Source organism: Spermophilus citellus (genome assembly GCF_964194105.1).
Source record: "Spermophilus citellus genome assembly, chromosome: 7".
Taxonomy (NCBI): Eukaryota; Metazoa; Chordata; class Mammalia; order Rodentia; family Sciuridae; genus Spermophilus; species Spermophilus citellus.
Window position 1 is genome coordinate 85642699 of NC_138188.1, and position 26202 is coordinate 85668900.

Below are 26202 nucleotides of genomic sequence, written 5' to 3' on the forward strand. Positions count from 1 at the left end.
ATGATGTTATAAAATAAGAAATAAAAAGTCAGGCTTGATTCCCAAGGCTAATGGAATTATTGAAAGATTTTTAGAGAGACCCCAATAGTCAATGATCTATAGTCTTAAGTTAATCTTTCTTTTTTTCCTTTGTCCCTTCTCTTTTATCTTCCAAGTATACAACCTTAGGTGACTTAAGACCATGAAGAATATAGACCCTGAACCCATCCTTTATCAACTAATTTTTAAATGTAATGTAATTTTTATATGTAATTTAATTTTTAAATCTGAGCTGAAAACTTCAATAGGAAAAATCACAGTAAAATGTATGTGAGATGGGTAATAAAGATAAATATTCTGGGAAAGTTGTCACAGTTGAGCATGAACTCCATTGACACAAAAATAGTCTCTCAACAAGAATTGATTGTTGGGGTGAGGTGGAATATGTCTGTAATCCCAGTAACCCAGGAGACCGAGGCAGGAGGATTGCAATGTTTGAGGCCAGCCTTAGCAATCTAGTGAGACCCTCAGCAACTTAGTGAGACTCTGTCTCAAAATTAAAGTAATATGAAGGACAAGGCTGTGTAGCTCATTGGTTCAATTCCCAGTACAATAATAATAATAATGATAATAATAATATTATTATTAATAATAGAGGCTAGAAGAGAGTGTGGATGAGATAGCAGAATTGTGTCAATAAAGGATATCAATGCAAACAGCTTCCTTTCTATAAGTAAGGCAGACACAAACTATACAGAATCAAAGGAAGGTAGAGATGGCAAATCTATAAACTGGAGAGAATGTTTAAAAAAAATTTTTTTAGATCACCAATTTCTTAACACATCTGAAAACATTTTAGAGCTGTTAAACTTTCCTTTATGATGTATTACATAGATATTCATAGTACTTCTGATTCACAACTTTGATGCCATTTACTTATTTTCTTGCTCTATTGCACTGGCCCAACATTCCACTATGATATTGAAAAGAAGTGATAAATGTAGGAATCCATGCTGTATTCTTAATCTTAGAATAACATCCGGTCACTCACCATTAGGTATCATGTTAGCTGTTGGCTTCCCATAGATGCCCTTAGTCAGTTTAAGGAAACTTTAAAAAAAAATTCTTAACTGCCAAATTTTCATCATGAATGAATTTCAAACTTTGTCCAGTGAGCTTTCTTTTTCATCCACTCAGTTGACCATATGACTTTTCTCTTTATTCTATTACTGAATTACATTACTTTAAATGTTGAGCCAACCTTCCATCTCTGGGAGTAAATCCCATTTGGTCGGTAGGCATTATTGTGGTAGACATGGAGATGTGCCACCCAGCTCTTTATTCAAGGATCTCTCAGCTAAGACTGTCCCTGAAGGAGATAACAACATCTCAATGCTTTCTGCTGACTTTTCTCCCTGTTGGTGATCAGCAAGTCCTTCCTTGACAGAGAAACCCAACAGATGGTAATAAGTAGACAATATGTAAAATAAATTTTGGTTGGAGATGAAAGAGGAACAAGGAACATGGAAATTATGAATTCCATTTTCTCTACCTGTGAACATAAGTCCATTTTCTATTAGTGACTAACTTGAAAAAGCAATGATTTAAGATATTATCCTTTCAAAGTCATATGAACATGCAAGAAGGTACTAGATACCATTCACTGTTCAATACAAGTGGCTCTGTAAAAATGTTCATATTGTTGATAAGCTAAAATATACAAATGCTCTATTTTATCCTCTGAAAGACAACTAGCAGCTTCTTATTGAGGATACATGTTTGATTATACTGAAGGCTAGTGGCTTTCAAGTGTGATGCTAGCAATTATATTTGTTCTTTCATTTTCTTAGTTGACATATAAATGCTTTCTTCTATTTTTACTTATGCAGTCTCCAAGAAATTATTTAAATATTGAAAAATTTGTACTTATCCTCCTTCCAAAAGGAACTGAGAGATAAGGCCTCTTTTTAGAGTCAGATTGTTTATGTCAATCAAAGAAATTATGTACAATCCTATAGTGGGGAAGAATCAAAGGTACAACTGAGCAAACTTGATATTAGAATGCTTTCTTGATTTTTATATTTTATAATGCTTGCCTCATTATTTGAAGAGAAACAAATTCCTAAAATTTCAGATACCATAATAATCAAAAGTACAAAAAACACATTCTAAAGCAAATCTAGATGATTTTTAGACTAAATAATTTTAAGTGTTATATCTCTTTCTCATGAGGAACCCATCATGGATTGATTGAATAAATACACAATAAGTAAATTTGAATTTTTATGTTTTACATAAAAATTATACTATTAAAAATATTTCAAGGGGATGATATAATCCCACATAAGGCAGCTAATTGTTATCATTTATCCATCGAGTAAGATGGGTGTTTAAACTCTCATCATATCAGTGCCATAATTATCTATAACTGAGCTTGCCCCCACAGAACTGACCAAATTAGGGCTCTGTCATTTATGATCATTTACAAATCACTAAATGATTTGTAAACATTAATATGTCTGTAACCAGTGATCAGTTGCTAATTGTGCTGATTTAATCTACTTCTTGTTTAAATTTCACATTCCAGCTTGCTAACAGATGCAGGTCTTTAAGAAAATTATGATGGTACTTGTGAGAAATTATAATTTTCAAAATCAAGTAAGGACGATTTGAAAGATCATCCCTGTGGATGAAAATGTTTTGAAATTAGTGACAACAACCATTTTCATTATTCTCATTCAATTATTCATATTTAATCAGGTTCTTTTTAAGAAGTGAGATTGTATACGGCAGCTAATTTAGTGGGCTGAGTTTAGAAAAGTGAAACATTCTTTGATATTTTTAGAGACATTTGAAGTTTTGATTTTGGAATGAATTATACCTTTGAATTCCAGTTTTACAAAGAATTTCCAAAACCAGTCAAAAAGAAATGAAGTGTAAATTCAACTAAATTATTAAAAAATGAATAATAACTTTTATTGCTTTGACAGGATCAAAAGGAAATAAATTTGTGATTATTACCTGTTCCGACTCCATTCCTGCTGGGTATCCCACTGGGTTTGGGTCTAATGGGTCTTGTTCTATTCAGAACTACAATGAAGTGGGACATAAATAGTTTAGATGTCTTTTTATTAAAAGTTTGCAGCCAAGGAAAACAAAACTTCACAGAGAATTGGAAGTCATTTAACCAGGCAATAAAAAATGATGACTTACCAAAAAATGTTGTTCAGGATCTAGAAACCACATTCTGGTACAAAAATCATAGACTTAAATTTGGAAATAGAGTCCTGAATTTGTACTGAGATGGTAACTGGGTTTCAATATTTGACTTAAAAATAAACTGGCAATGGATTTTATAACTCTAAGTGGGAAATACTTAACCTTGCTACATTTATCACATGTGATACATCCCAAAATAGAACTGAAGGAAGATCAGAACTATATATATCTAATGAAAACCCCAAACCTGAAGTATCCTTATTATTAAAGCCTCAATTCATAACTCATTAGTTGGTAGTCCTTTTGTAGAAGTCTCCAGTACAGATGTTTCACTAGAATAGTCCTTGCATATATCCTTTATTGGACACTAAGATGAAACCATTTAAATTTCTCTCCTGTTCTATACAAATTCATAGCACTACAAAACCTTAAGAGGGCATCTGCATCATGGTCCAGTGAGGAGACTCTTTAAGAAAGAGCGCGGAGTGCATTGTGCTTACAGGAGCCAGCTCTGAAGCCAGACTGCTGGCCTTTCAACCCCCCTTTCTCAGGATCTTAGTTTCTTCTCAGCAGCTTAGTTTCCTCAACTGTACCTCTAGGCAAGGAATTAAGCCATTGTCAACCATTATTGTTACTGTTTATATATTTTGTAGTAATGTTTATGCAGTTACACATCAACAGCTATTGTGACACAAAAGTCACATAGAAATGTTTACATAAGATTTCTATGCCCAATTAATTTTAGGAGTTGGAGGATTACAGCCAAAATATGGGGGCTTTCTATACATCAAAGAATTTTTTAAAAATTATTTCTTCTTTCTCTCATATGCCTGGAATTATATTGAGCAAGATTATTTCTTTGTGAGTTGTATCAATTAGAACTTTAAGAAGATTCCTTATGATCACAATGAAAAAGGACAAAAAACACCAGTCTTTAATCCAATTTGGGCTTTAGCATAGCAGCAATTTAAATGGACCATGTAAGTCTGTCCATTAACATCTCCTTCAGTTTCATGGAGGGATATCTTAGGACCTTTGGAGAATTTAGTAAGTTTAAAATATTTAGCAAAATGTAACTATGACTTTATACAGAACCCTGGATTTTTTATCCTCTAAAGGAATCAAGTAAAAATATTCTCCTTTTACACTAAGAAGAGACCATGTTTTTTAAAGAGAGAAATAACATTTGAAATTGTCATGGAAAATTGAAGGTGTGTGTGAGTTATGCCCAAACACCATTTGAAAGCTACTTTTATATCAACAAATTTCCATAGTGGTCTCTAAATCCAAACATGCATGGAAAACCTTCGTTAGGTCCTTTAGCTTCCATGGATTTGTCAGTACCTTTCTGTTCTTCACAAGGATTATAATTTCTGCATGTCCTTTATCACAATTTAAGAATATATTTCCCCATACACCTTTGGTGAATTTGTTTGTCTCAATTCATTTCATATTTCCCCCAGCCTGATGATTGTTTAGGTCATCAGAGAAACAGAAATAATTTACCAGGTCTGATGTGTGGTTTGCCAGGTATTCTGGGTCTCACAGGAGTAGTATACAATCTATGTGGTGCTGAAATAGAATAAAAAACACTTTAATATTTAATAACTTATATTTCAAAGTTACCTGGATGGGCACTTATCAGCCTAGGGACTAACAACTTGTACACTTTTTGCATGTAAATAGAAAGAATGTGCTGAAATGTCCAATTATGCATTACAGACTTCATGCTAAAGGAATGCAAAACAAGTGAAAATATTCATGACTAAAAATAAAAGATGCATACAGGATGAAGAAGGTCATTTGCAATGTGTATTAAAGATTAGTCATTTTGGCCACATTTTCCTAGAGCATTAATTTTACCAGAATGTTACTTAACATAACAAACATACAAGCCATCTATCTATCTGTCCGTCCATGTATCCATGCATCCATACACACATCTCTCCTTTAAGAGTTACTATGGAACATGATTTTGCCAAAGAAGAAAAGAAACTTTAAAGGTAAAAAAATAATTTTTTTGATAGGTAAGAAGAGTAGAATAGGAACATTTGGTCTTTATCAAATTGACTTTGCTCATGAACTCTGAAATGAATACACAGTGAGTGTCATCCACAATGCTATATGTAGGAATGAAAGAAAATGATGTCTGGTGTCCTACCCATAAAGGAAAGGTAAACAAGGAGGGAGAACTTGGGCAAGACATGAGACCAACATACCACCTGCTTATTCTCTGCCCTTGTTTTGGAGGGCCCGCAAATGTAGAACACCTAATAAAGCCTTGCTGAATCAATAAATGGCTGATCATTGTAAGTAGGCACATTTGCAAGAAAACACTGAAATATTTCACTTCCTAAAGTTTTAAAGTGTGCATTCATTCTGTAATAGGTCATTCCCACCTGGGTTCTTCTCTACTTGCCCACTGTGCCCCCATACTGCATGCTGCCTACTGCCACCAACTTTCTTGGTAATGTTTTAGCTAAGACTGGAAAAAATTTTCTTGTAAACTATGTATGTAGGTTACATCATTTTGATGATTTTGGTCACATTTTGAGTGGGTATTTATATAACCATAAATCAGCAATGCTTTGCCTACTGAGCTAAAAAAAATACACCTGCAAAATAGGCTATAATATAGTTCATTCATAAGCTTCCAATGTAAAGACTGTGATGAGCAGGATTTTGCCATGCTGCAGGCCAACAACAGCAGAGGCATCCTGAAATTCTCTGGCGGCTCAGCTTGGGCCTTCCTAAGGGTAGAGACCAGAATGAAGACATGTTAAAAATGTTATAAAGAATAAATTCTGCTGGGTGCAGTGGTACATGCCTATAATCCCAGTGGCTCAGGAGGCTGAGGCAGGAGGATTGTGAGTTCAAAGTCAGTCTCAGTAAAAGAGAGGCACTAAGCAACTCAGTGAGACCCTGTCTCTAAATAAAATACAAAATAGGGCGGGGAATGTGGCTCAGTGGCTGAGTGCCCCTGAGTTCAATCTCTAGTACGCCCTCCCAAAAACAGAATTAATTCCCACAGACCTTAGAATGCCTGATGATGATTTGCTTTTTTTTTCAGTTTTCATTGAAAGTGATAGAAGTGGCAGTCAATTTAATCTATTTCAGCTTTTCATATAAATCCCTTTGAACATTCAATTGTTTTTGTTTAAAAGAAATACAAGGATCATGGCTCTGTGTCATTCTAGAAAATATATGGATATTAAAACTTTGGATAGGAAAGAGATCAGAGCAGAGCACAAAAATAATCAGCGATGGGATCAGAGGTTTTGTTCTAGTTTGTCTCTTGTCTTAAATCTAGAACTCACTTTTTAAATAAGAGCTGAAATACAATATAAGTTTAAGCTAAGAGTTACTTGACCAAATACAGCATGGCCTTTAGAAAACTGTTCTAGGGTTTCAATTTTAAACTAAAAAAAAAAGAAAGAAAAAAAGACAGACAAAGGAACTGTGATAATGTACCTGCATAGACATTGCCACATTGTTTTAGTGACTTATAATAAAAATAAATAGTATACAAAGGTGGCTTCATATCTAAATATGAATTTTATGAAAATCCATATTAAAGTTAAAAACACTGTATGAAGACAACATCAAAATAAACAGCAATTACAGGAGCGCACTTTGAAGAACCCATGCTCTGCCCAGTTACAGGGTGAAAGGAGAGAGAACATGGCCTTCCCGGGGTGAGGGAGGGATTGAAGGTTGAAAGTGAAACAATCAGAAATTTCCACAGTGCTCCTGGCTAGGTGGACCCCTACAGTGGGCTGAGACAAGAAGGGGAAGGGAAAGGAGTTAAAGCACCCTGCAGGAAAATTGTCTCAGTAGACACTGCAGGGAGGGAGGCTGCCACAGAGGAAAAAGTGTTGGAGATTCTACTCGTGGGCTTACGCTGAGGGTACAAGGAGCACCACAGCTGAGGGCTTGGAGACCACAAAGCCACATAGATCAGGGGGAACGATTCCATCTCTACTCCATGTCTTTCAATAGTCATGTACCATCTTCTGTTCCTGAGGTGCTCAGGCACATGCTTACGAGGAGATGCAGCACATCTTTATCAAAGTTGACCCTCAACTCTCAAACAGGATTATTGGAATGGCCTAGGTGTAGATGCTCCTCTCATCCCTGAAGATGGGTTATTTCCTCCTGTTCTTTGTTGTCTACAAATAGATCCCAGGTGAGTCCACTCTAAAGATTTTGGGCACAAATCCAAAGAAGCATGAATCTTGGGATAGCACAGTTGAAACTCAAACTAAGAATCCTTAGTACATGATAAAAAATAAAACAGAACACCTTATATAAATTTGTTAGGATAATCCATATAATTATATAAGAGCCTCCACAGATACAGAATAATTGGTGGAACTCATATCTAATAAAGTATTTTAGAAGGAATTTGATAAAAATTCCACACATATTAGTAATGATGACACAGTATTGACATTCCTATTACAGTCAAAGCCAAGCAACAAAAGAGCAGGCCTATGATTTTTCATCCTTGACCCTAAAAAAATCTGCGAAGCTTTCAAAAGCTGAAATGTTTTTCATGTTTGGCAACACAGCCTGAGCTAAATGAATGTCTTTATTTATCTTGCTTATTGTAAATATTTATATATTTTGCTGCAAAAACATTGTGCTAGGTTATGATAATGCAAACATCTATTAAGCAAGACATTAAAGAGATTTACAAAAACAGAAGTGGGGGAGACCACTAAAATCAGGGTGGAATGTGGATGTAGTAGAATTGACCATCTGCTGTTAATGGTTAAAGCTGGTAATGGAGATGTGAGGGGGCTATTGTTATATTATGCTTCTGACTTCTGTGTATATTTGCAAATAAATAGAAGGTTACTAAGTTCAAATTTAATAAATAGCGAAAATTTAAGACATAATAAAAAGTTAAACCAAACAAACAAGATTTAGAGAATTTAAAGGAACTGCCTGCACCCTGGATAGTCTTAGTCATATTTGTTTATGATAAATATTGTCCCTCTGAAAAAGTATGTACCTTATAATTAGATTTCTTTTATTGTTATCATTTCTTCTTGTTATATCAAAGTTCATCCACAAACTGACCCCTTCAAATTTGGATTGATAAGGGGTAAAATAAACTTGTTTCCCAACTCCTTAAGTAAGTTTGCTGTTGGCTTGATACCATTTAATAGAGATGGGCAAAAGGGTTATTAAAGCAACAACAACACAGCAACAATGGAAACCCCAAGGGTTATAACCCAAGTAGAATAGAAAAAAAACATAAGGAAGAAGAGACTTCTGAGAACATGAAGATAAAACAGAGCTCTGTGCAGGTGAGTTCATTCCCCCAAGTAGGAAGTCACAGAAAAACTCCTTGGATGTTTTAATGCTGTCATCATTAAAAAAAGGTTTTTTCCTCATGAATAGTTTCTTTTCTCACTGTAACCCCTGTGACTCAGGAGGATATGTGTGATTCTAGCTTTTTGGGAGGCTGAGGCAGGAGGATTGCAAATCCAGAGCCAGCCTTGGCAACTTAGTGGGACCCTGACTCAATATGAAAAGGGGTGGGATGTAGCTCAGTGGCACAGTGCCACTGGTTTCAATCCCCAGTACTGAAGCAAAAACCAAATTCAATGAGCTGACAAGAAGAGGGTACAAGAGATATGTGTATACAAAGCTGACATAGCTCACAGAAATGAAGATGATCAAATTTGTAAAATTTGATTGGTCCATTGTAGCTGAACAGTATGTCATTTGCCCTCCACTGCCAACAGACGTACTGTCAATGAAGGTAAGTAAGTACTGTATCAATACCAAAAATAAATACCCACAAAACTAGTTTTTTCCCCCTTAGGATGCAATATCCATATGCTTCATCAAGTGGGAGAGATGGATGACAGGGAGGAAAAGAGTGATGGGAAAGAAAAGGCAAGGAGGAGATAGTATAGTTTTCTTGTTATTGATTAAATGTGACACATGAAGTTGAAGCAAGGAATAATGAGGCCCATTAAGGTTAATTGGGAAAAGGAAGAAAAACACTGAGAGCTTTCATTATTATTGCATCAAGCGGTAGATGACACATTGGAAATAAAGCTTCAACTAAGAACTTGTCTTCCCTGCATTCAACTGATATTCAGTTAAGTATTCTGATTTGGCTGATGTCTTTTACCTTTAAAATGAAAAAAAAAAGGCAAGTAACAGGCTGGGATGAGAAAATATCTCCTGAAAAGAAAATTTCAATTTTGATTAAAACACAAGGAAATGTTATTCTCCAGAGGTGGGGAAATAGTATTACCCTGAGTTGTCTTTGCCCATTCAGTTGTTCTTGGAATCTTAGTTGTGAAGAGCTCTTGGGTGGTCTGGTCTGTTTCTTCTGGGGAGAAACACAGTAAGATGCCTCATCTGAAATGATTACCACAGTGAAAGTGACAACAGCAACAACCACCCATGCTCTTTTCTGCCCCATGCAATGATGGAAGGGTGAATTCTATTAAAAAAAGATGTCTTATAAACACAATTCAGTTAATGGTACATTTTTAATAATTCTTATTATATTGACTGCCTTGTGTTATTATTTTAATGATTACTATAAAAAGTTCCAAAAGATTTTAGCTCAGGATCATTGTTTTATGACCCCACATGTAACTATTAAATGTAGTTATGTATGAAAGTCCTTTAACTGTATATTTATCTTCCGACTCCAAAAATCTTCAAATTATTTAGCTGAGCTACGAAAAAATTAGGTCATATGAAAATATGTATATTTATACCATATAAGAATAAACATTCTTCTGTTTTCCTCATGTGAAAAAAAAAGTATACCTTTATTGACATTCAGACACACTTCTGACAAAGTAAGTATGATAATCTTTCTAGCTGGTATTTTTTAAAAATTCTTACATCATAATGACATAACAAATTACATTGTTCACTTTGCCATATACTTGATCCAAGGAAATACTTGGTGTAAGTAATACACTACCATCTTATTTCTTGACCCGGTTTATTCTCTTGAGTCTGCTCACAAGGAAGATACTTATGATAGTTGGCAGGTGATGGTTCCTCCTTCAATAAACCAAGACACATTTAAAAACTAGGGAGTATTTCCTGTGGTCGTTTTTGAAAAGTACTTTTTTTTCCAGGCATATGCTAGAACAGATGAGCATTTGGTAACAATAAGGATATATTCTCATTCAATTTTAATATTTGAATAGACATTAAATTTAATAGACAGCCGTGTAGAACACAGCAAGCACAGGACACAGGAACCCAAATGCATGGACTGGAAACTTTTTCTTTTTGGTTCATTTTTAGCCATGACTCAGGCAAAATCAGTTTCCTATACAATGAACATATCTGAGTCCTTTGAAAGCACTTTCAGCTCATATGATCTGGCCTTCCTGACTCATCCTGTTTCTGCATGCTTGGTAGAGCAGTGTAGCTGCTGTTCCTGCCCTGAGCCTCTTTCCCATCTGTCTTTAACTTAAAGGACATTTTAGATCTGTGCCTCTTGAACTCTCCTCTCAACTTGAGCACCCAGTGTCAATGTCAACTTCTCGGTGACACCTTCCCGATGCCCGGGGTAGTCTCATTTTTCCACCACACTCATTGCAATGTGTATCACTGGGCTTCTGCTGGGAGTTCTAGTGACTAAGAATGAAGTTTCTAAGCCTGGCGTTGACACTAGCTGTCTGATTTTGGTCAGATTTTTTTTTTGGCGGGGGTGGGGGGGTTACTGGAGATTGAACTCATGGGCACTCAACCATTGAGCCACATCCCCAGCCTCAGGGTCTTACTGAGCAATGAGTTTCTTGGGGCCTCGCTGAGTTGCTTGGGGCCTCGCTGAGTTGCTTAGGACCTCATTAAGTTGCTGGGGCTGGCTTTGAACTTATGATCCTCCTGCCTCAGCCTCCTGAGCCACTGGGATTGCAGGCATGCACCACCGTATCCAGCACAAATTTTGAAAAATAAAAAAAAAGTACAGCTTTGCTCTAAGAACACTTTTCTTCTTAGAATATAGTAATCCCTGGGTATCTTCAGGAGATTGGTTCTAGGACTCTCCACTACGGATGCTCAATCCTTTATGTAAAATGACTTAGTATTTATATAATCTGTGCACATCCTCCTATATATTTTAAATAATCTTTATACTACTTGTAATACCTACTATAATGTACATGCAATCTATATAATTGACATAGTGAATTCAACTTGGAATAGGAAAAAACTCTTGTTTAGTACTGACACAATTTTTTAAAGAATATTTTTGATTTTTTTTTTTTTTTTTTTTTTTTTGGTACCAAGGATTGAACTCAGGAGCACTCAATTACCGAGCTACATCCCCAGCCCTATTTTGTATTTTATCTAGAGACAAGGTCTCATTGAGTTGTTTAGCATGTCATTTTTGTTGAGGCTGGCTTTAAGCTTGCATTCCTCCTGTCTCAGCCTACCTAAATGCTGGGATTATAGACATGCCCCACTGTGCCCGGTAATATTTTTGATTTAAGGTTACTTGGATCCATGGATGGTGAATCCATGGATATAAAGGGCTCATTGTAGTTGAAATTTTCTCAAGATTCTTGAAATTTTTATATTGAAAATCAGCATGAATATTAGAAGGACAAACAGTTAATGTAAATTATCAAATGAAGCAGGTATTTTTTGTTATAATGATAAAAAGAGATCTTCTATTGTTGGGAAATAACCCATAAGCATATTGTGCTTAGGCAATCCCTAAAAAGTAGATTACTTATTAGACTGAAATATCAAAACAAAATTTACCCAGGGTGGTTTGTAGTTCCTCTTGACTAGGACTTGGTGAAATTATAGGTATAAAAGGGATGCCTCGTGTCTCTAAAGGAACTGCAAGAGAAAAGTATCAATATTGTAAACTTTTAATTCAAAGCCAGCACCACACCAGAATGGTATTATGTAAGTTTCCTTCATTTTAAATAGAAAAGGGAAAATGTCATATAAGTGATGAAGAAGAAAGTTAAGTATATATAGAACTCACAGGAACATGATTATAGAATAATAGAATAATGGTTCTCAGCTGTTTTCCCCATTTTTTAGGACACATAATAAATGACATTCTATATTCAACCAGCTCCATGAGAATACATGGTCAAGATGGGGTATGGGTAAGACATAGTTCTGGTCGGTTAGATAGAGCTTTATTCCTCTACCTACCACCCAAGTAAGCAGAGTAAATTACAAAATTGTTAGGATAATTTTATGTCTTTTCTAGTTTTATAAGTAAATCACTGGCAATTTTCAGTATTTTGAATGGTATGAATAATAATTTCTCTACAGTACCTTTCCAACTTGTTACATGCTAATGTATTGTAACGCTACAACTGAGAACCACTAACCCAGCAGGAACTGTTAAATAGATGGGCACTGTAAAGCGGAATCATGAAGATAAATGAGGTAGATGAGATGCACTCAGTGATGAGCCATCTTAAATTGATCTTCAGAGCAAAGCCTTTATAACAGGGAAGCCATGGCATCTCCATTTCAGAAAGAGTGATGATAAGAATGAAATGATGAGATGGGTTGAGAAGGAACGATGTTTCAATTATGATCATTTGAGAGAGACCTGCAATCTTGATGGTAGTAAAGAAAACATTTAGAGTTGGCTATTATGGGAAAACCATTACCTATTGTTGTCTCTGGAGGCTCGATTCTAAAGGTAACAGGTTGTAGAACTATGCCAAAAGCAAATCAAAGAAACATATTTATGAGACATCCTACCTGACAAAGTCAAAATAGTCTCTATATTTTCTATATGCATCCATTTAATCATTTGAACATTCTCTAAGAACTATAACTTGAGAAAATTCCATTTTTTAGGTGCCAGTCAGGAAACTTAAATTTTAAAGATCTCATTCACAATCATTTTGTGGAAAACTTGAATACATACCTGTTTTTTACTTCAAAGTATATTCATTGTCATAATATAGCTACATTTATATTTTGAAAAGGGGTAAAACAGTTGATTCAGTTCATAATTATGTTTTGTAATTTTAATATGATCTTTCATTCAATTAAAATACTTTCAGGGAATATAAACTTATTATATACTATTCCTTCATTTATCTTTCAGATTATATGATTAAATTTTCCCCAAAGAAATATACTGATGCACAATAGAATATTACTCAGCATTAAAAGAAAATAAAATTATGGCATTTGCAGTTAAATGGCTGGAGTTGGAGAATACCATGCTAAACGAAGTAAGCCAGTCCAAAAAAACCCAAAGGCCAAATGTTCTGATAAGTGGATGCTGATCCATAATGGGGGCAGGGCATAGGAAAAATGGAAGAATTGTGATCAGCCAAAGGGGAAAGGAGAGGAGGGGAAGGGGCACGGGGACAGGAAAGATGATGGAATGAAATGGATATTATTACCCTAGGTACATGTATGACTGTACATATGGTACAATGCTACTTCATGAACAACCATAGAAATGAAAAGTTGTGCTGCAATTGTGTACAATGTATCAAAATGCATTCTGCTGCCATATATACCTAATTTGAATAAACAAATTTAGAAAAGAAAAAGAAATATAATTATGTCTACAATTTTCTATACTTCTTCCATAAAATATATTTACTACAAGAATAATTTTTTTAAAAAATATGCTTTATAACTAAAATTAAAGTAATTAATTTACCAGATTCATGCTGAGAAACTTCAGGGTCTGGTTTATGGGGAAGGAGTGCATCTTTTGGAACTGAAAGAAAAATATGATAAAATACTATGTAATTCCTGGAGTAAACAGAATCTACTTCCCAGAAAGCATGAAGAAAGAAAAAGTACTTTCATGATGGTTAAGATCAAAGCTGAGGAGATCATCTCCTTCAAAATGCAAAAATGCCACTGTGTAGAGAAGGGTCCAGTAACAGTAAACAGAAACAAAGTTGGTCACAGTTTACCCTGGAGCCCCACTTGAGGGAAGGAAAAAAAAAAAAAGAGTGTGTGTGTGTGTGTGTGTGTCGGCGGGGGGGGGGGGGTGGTGATGGTGGTAAAATTGCTAATGTAATTAAACACAACCCAAGAAGCTAGGTCTCCCTGAAATCATTTTCAAACAGAAAGTCAATTTTCATCTGGAGAGTTTAGCTGCCATTTGATATTATTCATGCTCAAATCCTGCTGACAGCAATAGAAAATACATTATCTTAGCTAAAGTGCATAAAATGGCCTTCATGTTGAGGAAAAGAGCAAGAAAGACAAAAATATGGAATATCTCAGGGGAGGGCAAAGTTTCATTTTAAATGGCATAAACAATTGTTGTGGGGAGAGAATAAAACGAAAGGAACTGGCCAGTCATTAGAGACCAGCATGTGCAAGCTAGTGAATGCTAGCTGCCACCGGTTTGCCTTCCTTAGTGATGGGGCTCTTGATAGTTATGCATTTTCATGCTTGACATGTGTGCATATGGAAAGCCAAAAACAGCTGAACAATAGATCTACTCATATCAGTCCCTGGCATAATTTTAATGCTTAGGTTCTATTTTCACAAAATAGAATGGGAACTTTATACGTTATTTCTTTTTTTCTGGGTACCAGAGGTTGAACTCAGGGGCACTTAACCACTGAGCCACATTCTCAGCCCTATTTTGTATTTTATTTAGAGACAGGGTCTCACTGAGTTGCTTAGCATGATACTTGTGCTGAGGCTGGCTTTGAACTCGAGATGCTTCTTTCTCAGCCTCCCAAGCTGCTGGGATTACAGGCTGTGCCACTGCCCCTGGCCTATACCTTATTTCTTATGAGGGAAAATATTAAATTTGCCTATTGTTCATACCCCATTTCTATGCCAAAATCTCATTTCAAGAGCAGGGCAAAACACTTATTTGGCTCAGTTTCAATGTGAGGAGACTTCCTTGAGCTCACTCTCTCACTGAAAAGTTTCCCTATTACATTGAAGGTTTCATAAATACCAATGTCTCTTTGGGAAGCTGTGTGATTTTCTTGAATATTACGTGATGCTGGAAAAAAAAATTAGTGTTCAGGCTAGAACTCTGCCTCAGAAGTAAGATTGGGAAAGCTTTTGAATTATGAGGTAGCCAAGCACCACTTTATTTTTAGTGTAGAAATAGGCGGCATATAATGGACATTCTCTTTTTATTGTTTTTGGGAGTAGTTTAACTTGCATGCCACATCTGTTCTTAGTCTATGCCACTAAGTACCAGCTAAATTACAGTTGTGGAGTTTGGTTGATTGAACAGAAACTTGGACTCTCAGAACTTCTCTGAACTAAAATGTAACATTGAGGAGAATTTGAAAAATCAAGATTTTTTTTTTAAAGAAAATAGGAAACTTCAAAATGATCAGTGGAGAACTAATCTTAGAGAAAATTCACCACAATACTAGACATTTCACCTTTGCTGTATATTGCTTTTGGGGATTCAAACACTAAAATATGAGGAATTTCCAATTGTAAATCAAACTAAATATTTATTTGGAGGTTGAAGGAGAAAGCACTTCGATTTGGCTCTGCAAAATTCATGAACATACAAAGAAGCCAGAGTTTATAAACACCCTAATTAATTACAGTACTAGACTATACAAAGAAGAGCTTGGATGAAGGAAGAAAAAGCTGAGAAAAGATGTGCTACCAATAAATTCACCATACTGTAAATGCATTACTTGCTGCTGCTTTAGTTTACTGAGAAATTTAGGCTAGGGTAATGTGGATTCCAGCTGCTAAAACTGGCCCTTCTCTTTCTAACCATGAGGTGATGATTTAATAAACTGCCACAGCAGACTTTCTAAAGCAGGTGAAATCAGTGGAAAAGAGAGAAGTAGAAACATTTACAGGAAAGGGATATGAATCATTCTCCTACTTGATCCACTGCAGTTCTAAGAAATGCACGTTATTATTCCTTTTTTTCCCCTATGTGACATTAATCTGTATCCTAAATTGAGCAATAACTCGATCCCTAAAATCTACATTGCCTATTCGGGGGCGGGGGGATGCAACTCATCAATCTAAGCAATGATGATAATTTATCTGAGAGGGAGGCAGTTTTGATTTCCTTATACATATCATTATTATATCATAGGCTTAATTATGTTAAACGAATTCGCATTTATATTAACTGGCAAATCAATTATATTAACTCTCTTTTTAAATAAAGTGTAACACTTCAAAGAAAAAATAAATTATTATGAGTTACTTTATTTCGGCTATGTATCCTTAGCACTGGTCTGAAAGGAAACAGGATCCTATTCTTCTGGCCCCACTTTCCAGGTATTACCTGTGCTCTTGGACACCCTTTCTCCCTTCCCTTCTGAGACTTTTTATTTTCCATTATTCCTATTATCTCCTATTTCTCACTATCAGTCCATGTCTCCATTTCTTCCTGAGTTCTTTCCCTTCTGCCCATTCAATTGCTCAAATGGTCCAGCATCCTGAAAACAACAAAACCCCGAAAACAAAAATCCCTTCCTTGGCTTCCCTTTCAAACCATCTCTTTCTCATTTCTTTAATCAAACACTTGGTATTTGCCTCTGCTTCCTGGTCTCTGGCTATCTTCTGTAGCCACTGTAGTCTGGCTGCCATTCACTAATCTGCAACCATGGGCCCACTGTGGATATGCCTTGCTCATAATTCTGAAGCCAAAGAAGCTCTGAAAATAGTTTTGCAAAAATTTACTCAACAACAAAAAGTGGCTAGAACTGATCCAAGCACTTTCAGTTTTTATGATTCCTGTGTAGTATGACTATTCATACTTCTCACTGCAAACATACCAAAATATTTGTGATCAATTGTGTTCATATACTTTTACCTTTCTAAAATCTGAAAATTGCTAAATTCCTAAGCATCCAGCTCAATGATACAAATAACGGGGTTCTAGACCTGCACTGTTAGGTCAGTAGCCTCTTCTGACCCTTCCCCTTCTTACTGTCATTATTGGCCACTCTTCCCTCCTTGAGACCCCTTCTTGCCCAACCTCCCTGGTACCCTCGGATCTTTTTTGAAAACAATATCTCGCAACTCCTCTTTCTCTTCACAATTCTTAAACGTAACTGTGATTTCTGACCTCTTGTTTTCTCAGCCTATACATTCTACCAAATGACGCTATCCAAGATTTAAGACCATCTAGAAAGATAATTCCTAAATTCTCATCCCAAATCTTGACTTCCATTTAGAAATATAGAAAAACATTTTCAATAACCAGTTAGACATCCCCACCTGAGAGTCCTGATAGCCCTGTATACCTAACAGGTATAAACCCAAGCCTCTGTTCCTCCTTCCATATTCCCCATCTTAATTAATGGTAATATCATATGCCACTTGCCCCAGCTAGAAATGAGAGTGTCTTCCTTCTCTAATACCATTCAGTCACTTCTAGGTCTTACCAATTCCATCTCCAAAAGGCCTTTCAGCATTATTCCCTTTCCTACAACTATCAGTTCAAATATTCATAATCACCCTTCTAGGTTAGTGCGAAACTTCTTCAATGATCTCTTGTCACCAATCTTTTGCCAGCTTATACTCCACATTTTAATCACAACTGTCTTTCTAAAATACAGAACCAATTATGTCACCTCCATGACAAAAACAACAAAAGCATGCACACTTTAATGTCTAATTGCCTATAGAAAAAAATTTAAAGTACTCAGCATGATGTTAAATACCCTCAACTATTTGAGTCTAATTGACTTTTCACATCCTCATCTTGTACTAATCTTGCCCACAGGGAAAAAAAATGGCCAGCAATTTAGTCCTTCTGAACTCCAGCAGTTTAGCAACAGTGCCAAGTGCTTTGTTACCATTCTTTTTGATTCCTTACAAATCAATAGCTACATACCTACTATCCTTTAAGAATGGCTTCAAAGCTCTTTTTCTTGATGATGTCTTCTCCAATTCATACATTTAGAATGGTATTGTTTCATCGTATTTTGCTTATATCACTATCTCACTAATCATTGAGATTTGCCTTATTTTATACTTATTTATAGATATTCCTGTTTTCTTCACTGCACTGTGTTCAATGGTAGATATCATATCTAATTGTCTTTTTATCTATATTTCCCTAAATGTAGAACTGGGCATATAAAAATCAATCAGTATTTACTGAATTGAACATGCATTGGAGTATTTTTTGAGGGTACTGGGAAAGATGGGCACTTCCCATGAATAGACACTGTACTTTATTACAAGTATTTAAAGACTCACATGGGCCTCTCCCCCAGATTCTAATTCTTCTGGAAGTTGTAAAATAGTATTAAATTATGGCTTCATGGCATTATTATTTGAACACAATCTATGGAATATAAAGAAATAATTTGCTAGTCACATCAATAGCTCATTTGATTTAAGGGGTTTTTGAAGAGGAAAGTGCTGAGTTTCTAAAACTTGGTAAAACACACTGATATCTAATATGCCATCAGGTATATAGCAAACTCCCGATAACTCCTGCCTTGAATTCCAATGTGAGGTTATGTCTTGTCTGAAGGAAATTGATGAAAGAACTATTAAACAAACAAAATTATATAATACATACTTCAGGGAAAAAATAAGCTTTAGGAAGAAATGAAAAAAATCTGTAAGATGATGGTACTGACCACAAGGCAATTTAGAACGATGACAGTAACAGTATGACTTGAGGAGGTAATTCTCTATTCAGCTCATCCCATTTATGTCAAAAAAATGATGAGGGGAATTATTACCTACTGTTGTCTTGGTTTTCTAAGATTATATCAGGAAACAAATTCATAAGGTGAATGCTCATGGTCATGTTTCTCCCTAATCCAAATCTGGCAGTATTTTAAAGTAAGTAATTCAAGAAAATGATTGCTTTACCGAACTCTAACTCAATTATCACTTTAAACAACAGGGCCCAATTTTTAGGAAGCATTTAGAATTAAACCCTCATTCTTTAGCTTACACACCAAAAAGGCCTAATTGAAAACATGAAACTAACTATGAAAATACCAAAGTTGCAACCGCAAATAAGAAATTTCCAAAGATAATAGGTACTTTGAAAATTTGGACACCTTGCCAAAATCTACATTTTCTTTCTAGCTCACTCTCAGTGACTGAATTCTATCCTGGTGAATTTGATAGGGGGAAAGAAAAAAAACAGACAAAAAGCAATGGGTACAGAAAAATTTATGAGTAAATAGCTAAACATCATTACCTCTATTTATAAAATGTTGTTGAGAAAAAACAAACCATATTATTTTATATTTTAGTTTGGTGAAAATTTTGAGTATAACATGTTAGAATTGTCAGGTTCTTGTAAAGACATTCTATCCTTGGCATAGTTCTTTACCTTCTGATTGCAATAACAGCTTTACTACAAGAGCAACTGGTCTCTCACGAGACCTCTGAAATAACCATACCACATATGATACAACAGGGCATTTCAGCATAAATGAAATCTTGACCTCACATATATCAACTCTCATGTTTCAGGACAGCTGAATGCAATAGAATGTGTTTGGCTTAAACATGAAATAAAACATTTACCAGGTGTAGTGTATAACGCTTCTGGACTCGGTGACATTTTTGGTTTTGAAGTAGCACGCTGGGGCCCCTGAGGAACTGAAAGAGAGAATTCAGTTCATGAGTCTTTGGTTTCAGCGTCTCAAGTCACGCTTAACACATAAGGCCTGGCGAGGAATAAGCTGGAATGCTGCTAAAATAGGATACGGTTGAACCAGGAGCTAACAGAAAAGTCAATCATAAGCTCAGGGAGATGAGTTAGAAACCCAAATACTTTTAGGAAAACAAAGTCTGAGTAATCACAAAATTTAACAAACTTTCAGGGTATGATGAAGAATTATTTAATACAGCAATTAAATAAATGCAAGAGTGCTTTTCCTTTTTGGATACGTTTGATTGACTTCTTAAACGTACTCTCATGTCTTCTGCTGAAGGAGAAGTCCGTGAAGTCAGAGTGGACACCTACCAGCACTGACAGGGTCAAGTTACCTCAGGCCACAGCAGAAAGGCAATGGACCATTGAGGACCAGTGGGTCCACTCTACTCCCTTGTGTTTCTCAGGCCTCCAGGAAGCTTCAAATAAACATGTTTCCAAATTAAACTTTTCTTTCTACATCCATTCCTTTGGAATAACAAGATGCTAAATGAACAGGCACCAAGAAAATATATCTAATTTATTTATAGTTCACTTTACAATTTCAGAAATGCTTTCATAGGGATTATGTCTTCTGGTTTATACCATCATGCTGGGAGGAAGGAATTATCAGCTACATTTAAAGGTAAAGAAATAGGCAAGGTTCATACTACTATACAGTTTCTTCAACTTCTCAAGGAACTTTATAAAAATGGCATTGAAGAATCTGATTGTATCCTGATTTTCATATCGTTTATCCCCCAAAAAACTAGGAGCACCCATAATTTTGATGTTTGATATCTATAAATATAAAATTAACAATAGTAATGTTATATGTATGAATATAGGAATATAAAAATCAAAGTTTTATTGACCTATAAGATAGCCTTGATGACTTGTTCCAAATTTTGGATTCTGCTTTGTCCTCAAATGCAAATAAAGATTTCAATCTCTCTAACTTATAAATATACTTTGCATTAAAATAGCAAGAAAGATGACATGACCAATTACAGAATTTTATTCTGAGAAAAGTTGTGGATAAATAAAATTGTGATACATTTTGAATTATTCACATTATTGTTAGATGATACTCTTTTTTTTATGCCCAGCATAATTTGCATTGGTATTATACACATAAATAGAACATTCTCTCACTCAAATGACCTCTTCATATTTACAAGAGTTGGCCAAAGGCAAGGGAAGAGGTACTAAGATTTGAATGTTTGTCTTTAAAATATTTTGTGACATGTATGTCAATTATACATACATATCATTAAAAGACTAATAATCTAGTATAATGCTAGTACCTGTGAAATAAGATTTGTATTCTCATTATGGGTAGGAGAGATATTCATTCTACCTACTTTAAAAACAAATAATTAGAATGGATTTTTTTCATGATTAGTTTTCCAAATTTTTCCCTTACATTAAGTAGCACTGACAAAGCCAGAAGTATTAAGGTTGCAGCTACTTTCCATCAGAGATCCTGATGGTCTGGAAGCTTCCCCAGTTGGGACAATTACAGGATACTCTCCTTACAGTTTGGCAGCCCCTTCAGGTTTTAGAGAGTGGAACGCATTAAACCTGTGAATCTATCCATTCTCAAGTTACACATCTTGTCAAGAAAGGTTAGCTGAAGGTCTAAATCAAAATTAAACAAATTTGAAACTTAGAATATAATATAATAATGGGAAATTAGAGCAAATTCTATTTTTATAACTACAGAGTACTAAGATAAAATTACGAATACATTTCTCTATTAGTTCATCTCTCCTTTAATTATTTATTTACTTACTAACTAGAAATTTTTAGCCTGTGTCTTAACTCCCATTATTTATTTTGTATTTTTCTCTTGTATGTCAATATCTATTAAGTTTTTGTGCTTTTAAAATTTCCATTTCTTCTTTCTTTTTAACTTGCTCTATGGTGTATGTTCAAATAAAAAATTGAGAGCTGCTTCTCACGTAATTTTAACATCATTTTTAAAGTGAGATTTTTAGTTTCCTATCAACAAATTTAATAGACTTGGTTAATTATTTCATAACTATTAGTTTAAAAATTTTTTATTTATTTCATACCTATCCTATTATTATTTATTAATTAATCACTAATTATTTTTACCAGGACTTTTTATATCTTAATGCTTCAAATATATTTATTATTTAAAACTTCTTATTCTTTAGGGGAATGTTATCTTGTCACCTTCATATATTTATGCATCAGAATGTATTATTTTCATAGTAAAGTTTTGGTAACTAATTAAAACAAATCTAAAAATGCACTTAATAATACAGACTTAAAAATTATTAGTTACTTTAAGGAATTTTTCTTTAAAGAAAAAAGTAACTTTTCTCTCAGAATCAGGTGTGGACCTAAAACTATAGTTTCTCTCCCCTCCTTCAGTGGAGTTTCCAAGATATGATTTAAATACTCATGGTAGAGTCCAGAATTACTACCTGGATCAAGAATAACTTTGATGCTGCTAAATATTTTCCTTTTCCAGACCACTAGTGATAGTGAAGTTTCATTTCCTGGTATCCTTGGGGAGGTGCACCTCAGATATTTTCTGCAGGTAGGTCATATATTAATGATAATTTAAATTAGGTGACTGCATAGGGGAAGTCCATTCAGAGGTGGTGGAAGGAACAGGAGGACAATCTCAAGGTGGGAGAAGAAAAGGGAGTGGACAGGTTACCCTAGGTAAGAAATGCTGGTCTCAACTAGCCCCATCTTAAATAAGGGAACATTAGAGAAGCTTAGTGAATTAAGCTCTCCCAATGAAAAATTCTTTGATCAAACCTAAAGATAATAAAAAAAACCTTTAGTAGTTGAAGACTTATTTTATATGGGTTAAAAAACTCAACCTGCTATAATCAAACAGAATAACTATTTATCTCAAAATTTTCAAGCTAAGATATAAAATATATTTACCTGGTTGTGTTTGTGGGATTCTTGGGTGTGGAGATGTTTTTGGCTTGGGAGGAGCACGTGGTGTCTGCCAGGGAGCTACAAGAAAGACATAGTTTTGGAGCTCTTGAGCCCTTCTTGAGAATCACAGTACCTAAGCCTCTAGGAATTTAAAGATGTTGGTTGAGTAACTGAAGACCAAAATACACAGCAAGTGCAACTAAAGTTCTAAAGGACTACAAAGAAGAGGAAGACAATATTTTTTTTAATGCAGAAAACAAAACACAAAGGCACACTAAATGACATCCAAGATAGTCAGCTGGAAAAATGGAACTGTTGGGATTTCAGAAATATCTCCTTCAAAATATCCATTAAATAGGTTGAAAATAAATTTCATAAAATTGATTCTTATAATAAGTTTACATCATTTCATCAGAATATCTAGGTGTGTTATTTTATACATATTTTTTCCTAAATAAAAAATGAAGTTACCAAATTATATTCCAAATATACAGTAAATGCTAATAGCAAGTACTAATGGGGAAAATTAATCTTACTAAACAAAACACAATTTTATTGGTTATATCAGGGAAGAAAAATTGAACACCCAAGGTATTTTTCTGAGGAGTGTTATCCCTTTGCTTGATATTCCCAAGAAGTTTTAGGACATACAGTGTAAAACCGATTGTTGCTTCCTTCGATAAGGAAATTAAAAGTATATCCTGACAAAGGAAGGTAATTATCATATGCAAGTATCATCTGTGGAAGCACCTGTTTGGTTGAACTAAAATGGGTTTGAGATAAAAGATAAGAAAAAAATATGGTATGAACATCATGCAGGTTCAGGCAGCTTAAAAAAAACTTGCTGAAAATAAGAATTATTAGACACTAGAAATTTCTGAATGAATCTTCAGTGGATTCTTTCATTCTAAACATCAAAACACAGAAAGTATGCAGGGTTTCAGTGGAATCCTCTTGCCTGTTGAGAGAAGAATACCAGCACATGTGGGAGATTACTTTGGTTTAGGAGCCTGGTGGTTTAGCTCCCTTTGCTAATCACAGGGCTACAGACTCAGGTTCTTCATCAAAAGTTACTGATTTTTAAGAGCTTTTCCAATGCTAAAATTCAATGCTTTGTTTGTTACAGTGCCATGATTTTCTGGTTTTTAACTTCCTCGCTTGCTGAGGATCAATCTGATGGGCTATTTGCTTTCCCAAGGATTTATGAAGGACCATGTGAAGGTAACGGCACATCATGAAGCAACTCCATGAAAAATGATGCATACTAAGAAACAGTAGTGTTTACAATTAGGTATTTCAAAAATATAAATGATTAGGCCTATTGAAGACAAACTTTGGAAAAGTCAGGTACAGCTTCCATTCATGTACCCAATGTAGAATTCTAGAAAAAAAATCAAACTGTAGAGTTTATAGACAATATTTAGAATGTTTCAGGGCACAATAGATAGAATTAATATCCCTATTTCCCCTGAAAGCAGAGTCATATAAAAATAGCTTAAGAGCAATCAAAACACAAATTATGGCTTATTTATGATAAAACTTCTCTCCATGGAATCCTGCAGGAATTGAGAAGATTTTCCTCGGAGAAGAGACACACTTAATTTTTCATCTTGGCTACTTGTTTCCATTGATCTCTAACTGCAACACCAAGCAAAACTTTATGACTTGTCAAAGTTAATGTTTTGAGTTGAGTTTCTCTTATGTGTATGCAGTGAAATGACCAGACCACTACAGGAATGAGTGGAAAGAAGTAAGGCCCCTGAATAATCATGGTGACAGGCCAGTGCTGTTCTTCTATGTGGATTATACCGTGAAACCTATTTCTGGAGGTTTCTTTTAATCTCAAACACAAATTAGATATGTTACAATTAATCAAGATGATAAAGTAATTAAGATTATGTACGTGTGTGTATTCACATTGAATGTGTCATACACACACACACACTCACACACACACACACACAGAGAGAGAGAGAGAGAGAGAGAGAGAGAGAAACTTAAAAAGAAAATATAACTGTCCTTTACCAGAAACATTTCTATTTCCCGAGTTAAACACTTGAAGACTAGCTAAAGGGTGTTTTTCAGCATTTTGCTAACAAACATATACAACATTGCCATTTGAGAGGTTACTGATGATAGATGGAGAAGTGGTACATCAGACAGGTAGGCTCACCCATCAGAGATGGTGAGCAGAGTGATGAAGCCAAGGCTTCTGATATCCAGAAGAGACCCAAGTTCTCATTGCAAACACTCACCTCATGCATGAAATATGAAATAGAGTATTTACCAGGTTCAGTCTGAGGCTCATCAGGGCTGGGTGGGGTTATAGTTTGGGAAGGCAGAGATGACGTTTCTATGGTAATTGAAGGAAAGTATGTCAGGTTACTAAAATGTTTGATACACCCTGATTACAGACAACAGATAGAAAAGTAACAGATTTTTTAAAAATAAAATTGAAGTCTGTAGGAAAACAGCATCATTATTTCTATATAACTCATTTAGCTTAAAAAATGCTTAGTTAGTACCAGGTTTCAAAGTGTGTTTGAAGTAAGCAACATTATTACATTTAAAATCTTCACATTAGGATCCTGCCTCCTCAACAATTCTAGAAAGACATATTAAATAAGAACCACGAAAGGAAAGGTAATAAAAAAAAATGTTGTGACACAAGCCAGTTAGCATTTCATTTAAACAATGAAGGAAGAAGAATCCAGAAAGTAAATGAATGGGATGGAATGAGTGTTAATGGGAAGTCCGCTGCTAGGTAAGAAAGTAGAAATGAATCATCATACAAAAAAGCATTGCCTGAAACATTCAACACAATACCAAATTGGTGGGATGCTTAATGTTAAGGAAAGAGATGCTTTAGATTCAAACATCTGGCTGATATAAGCAGAGAAAGGAGACCAAGGCTTAATATAAAATGGAAGAGACATTTTTGGACAATGGTTATGAGCAGAAGCACCAAGAATGACAATGAACTGTGTGACAAAGAATGGTGATACAAAGTGAATTCACAATGAGCGAGACCCTGAGGGTCTGGTGACGGTGTGATGAGGACAGAAAGCACATGGGTTGGACGCCTGAGGTTGTCATTACCTAGTGTGGTCACAGGAGGTTCAGACACATATGTAATAGATTCCACAACTGCATCAAAACAAAGGAGAACTATTTTAAAACCTATAAGAAGTTAAGTTATCCTCAAGTATTTCTTCCTTGACTATCAACACACCTCATTCTCAAGAATTAGCATTATCATTTACAGATAGAACAATGTATTTAGACAGGAAAAAAAGAAAAACAGGAGGAAATTGTATTTTATGACCTCAATTCTCCAATGTTTTAACTGTCTCTGACTTCCAAATGTTTTTATGCTCCAATCTTTAGATAACAGCAGAGAAACAGAAATTTATTTCTGTTTTCAGAGTCAATTATCACTTTCAGAATCCAAGAATGCAGGCTGGGGCGTAGCTCAGGGGCAGAGCACAAACAAACAAAAT

General features: G+C 35.1%; 1 protein-coding gene across 11 annotated transcripts in view; it reads right to left on the bottom strand.

Annotated features, from left to right (window-relative positions):
- The window catches only part of ABI3BP (ABI family member 3 binding protein), a 256615-nt gene that overhangs the window by 46085 nt on the left and 184328 nt on the right, over positions 1-26202 (bottom strand). For 6 of the 11 annotated variants that reach the window (XM_081301600.1, XM_081301601.1, XM_081301599.1 and 3 more), the window contains 10 exons: positions 25802-25849; positions 24990-25055; positions 22706-22780; positions 19666-19740; positions 13856-13915; positions 12840-12887; positions 11962-12042; positions 9476-9553; positions 4705-4770; positions 3001-3069 (listed from right to left, as the gene is read on the bottom strand). In XM_081301600.1, the coding sequence (XP_081157726.1) occupies positions 3001-3069; positions 4705-4770; positions 9476-9553; positions 11962-12042; positions 12840-12887; positions 13856-13915; positions 19666-19740; positions 22706-22780; positions 24990-25055; positions 25802-25849 (666 nt within the window). The remainder of the gene's footprint in view (positions 1-3000; positions 3070-4704; positions 4771-9475; positions 9554-11961; positions 12043-12839; positions 12888-13855; positions 13916-19665; positions 19741-22705; positions 22781-24989; positions 25056-25801; positions 25850-26202) is intronic. The other 5 variants (XM_081301593.1, XM_081301592.1, XM_081301594.1 and 2 more) reach the window with 4 other exon arrangements.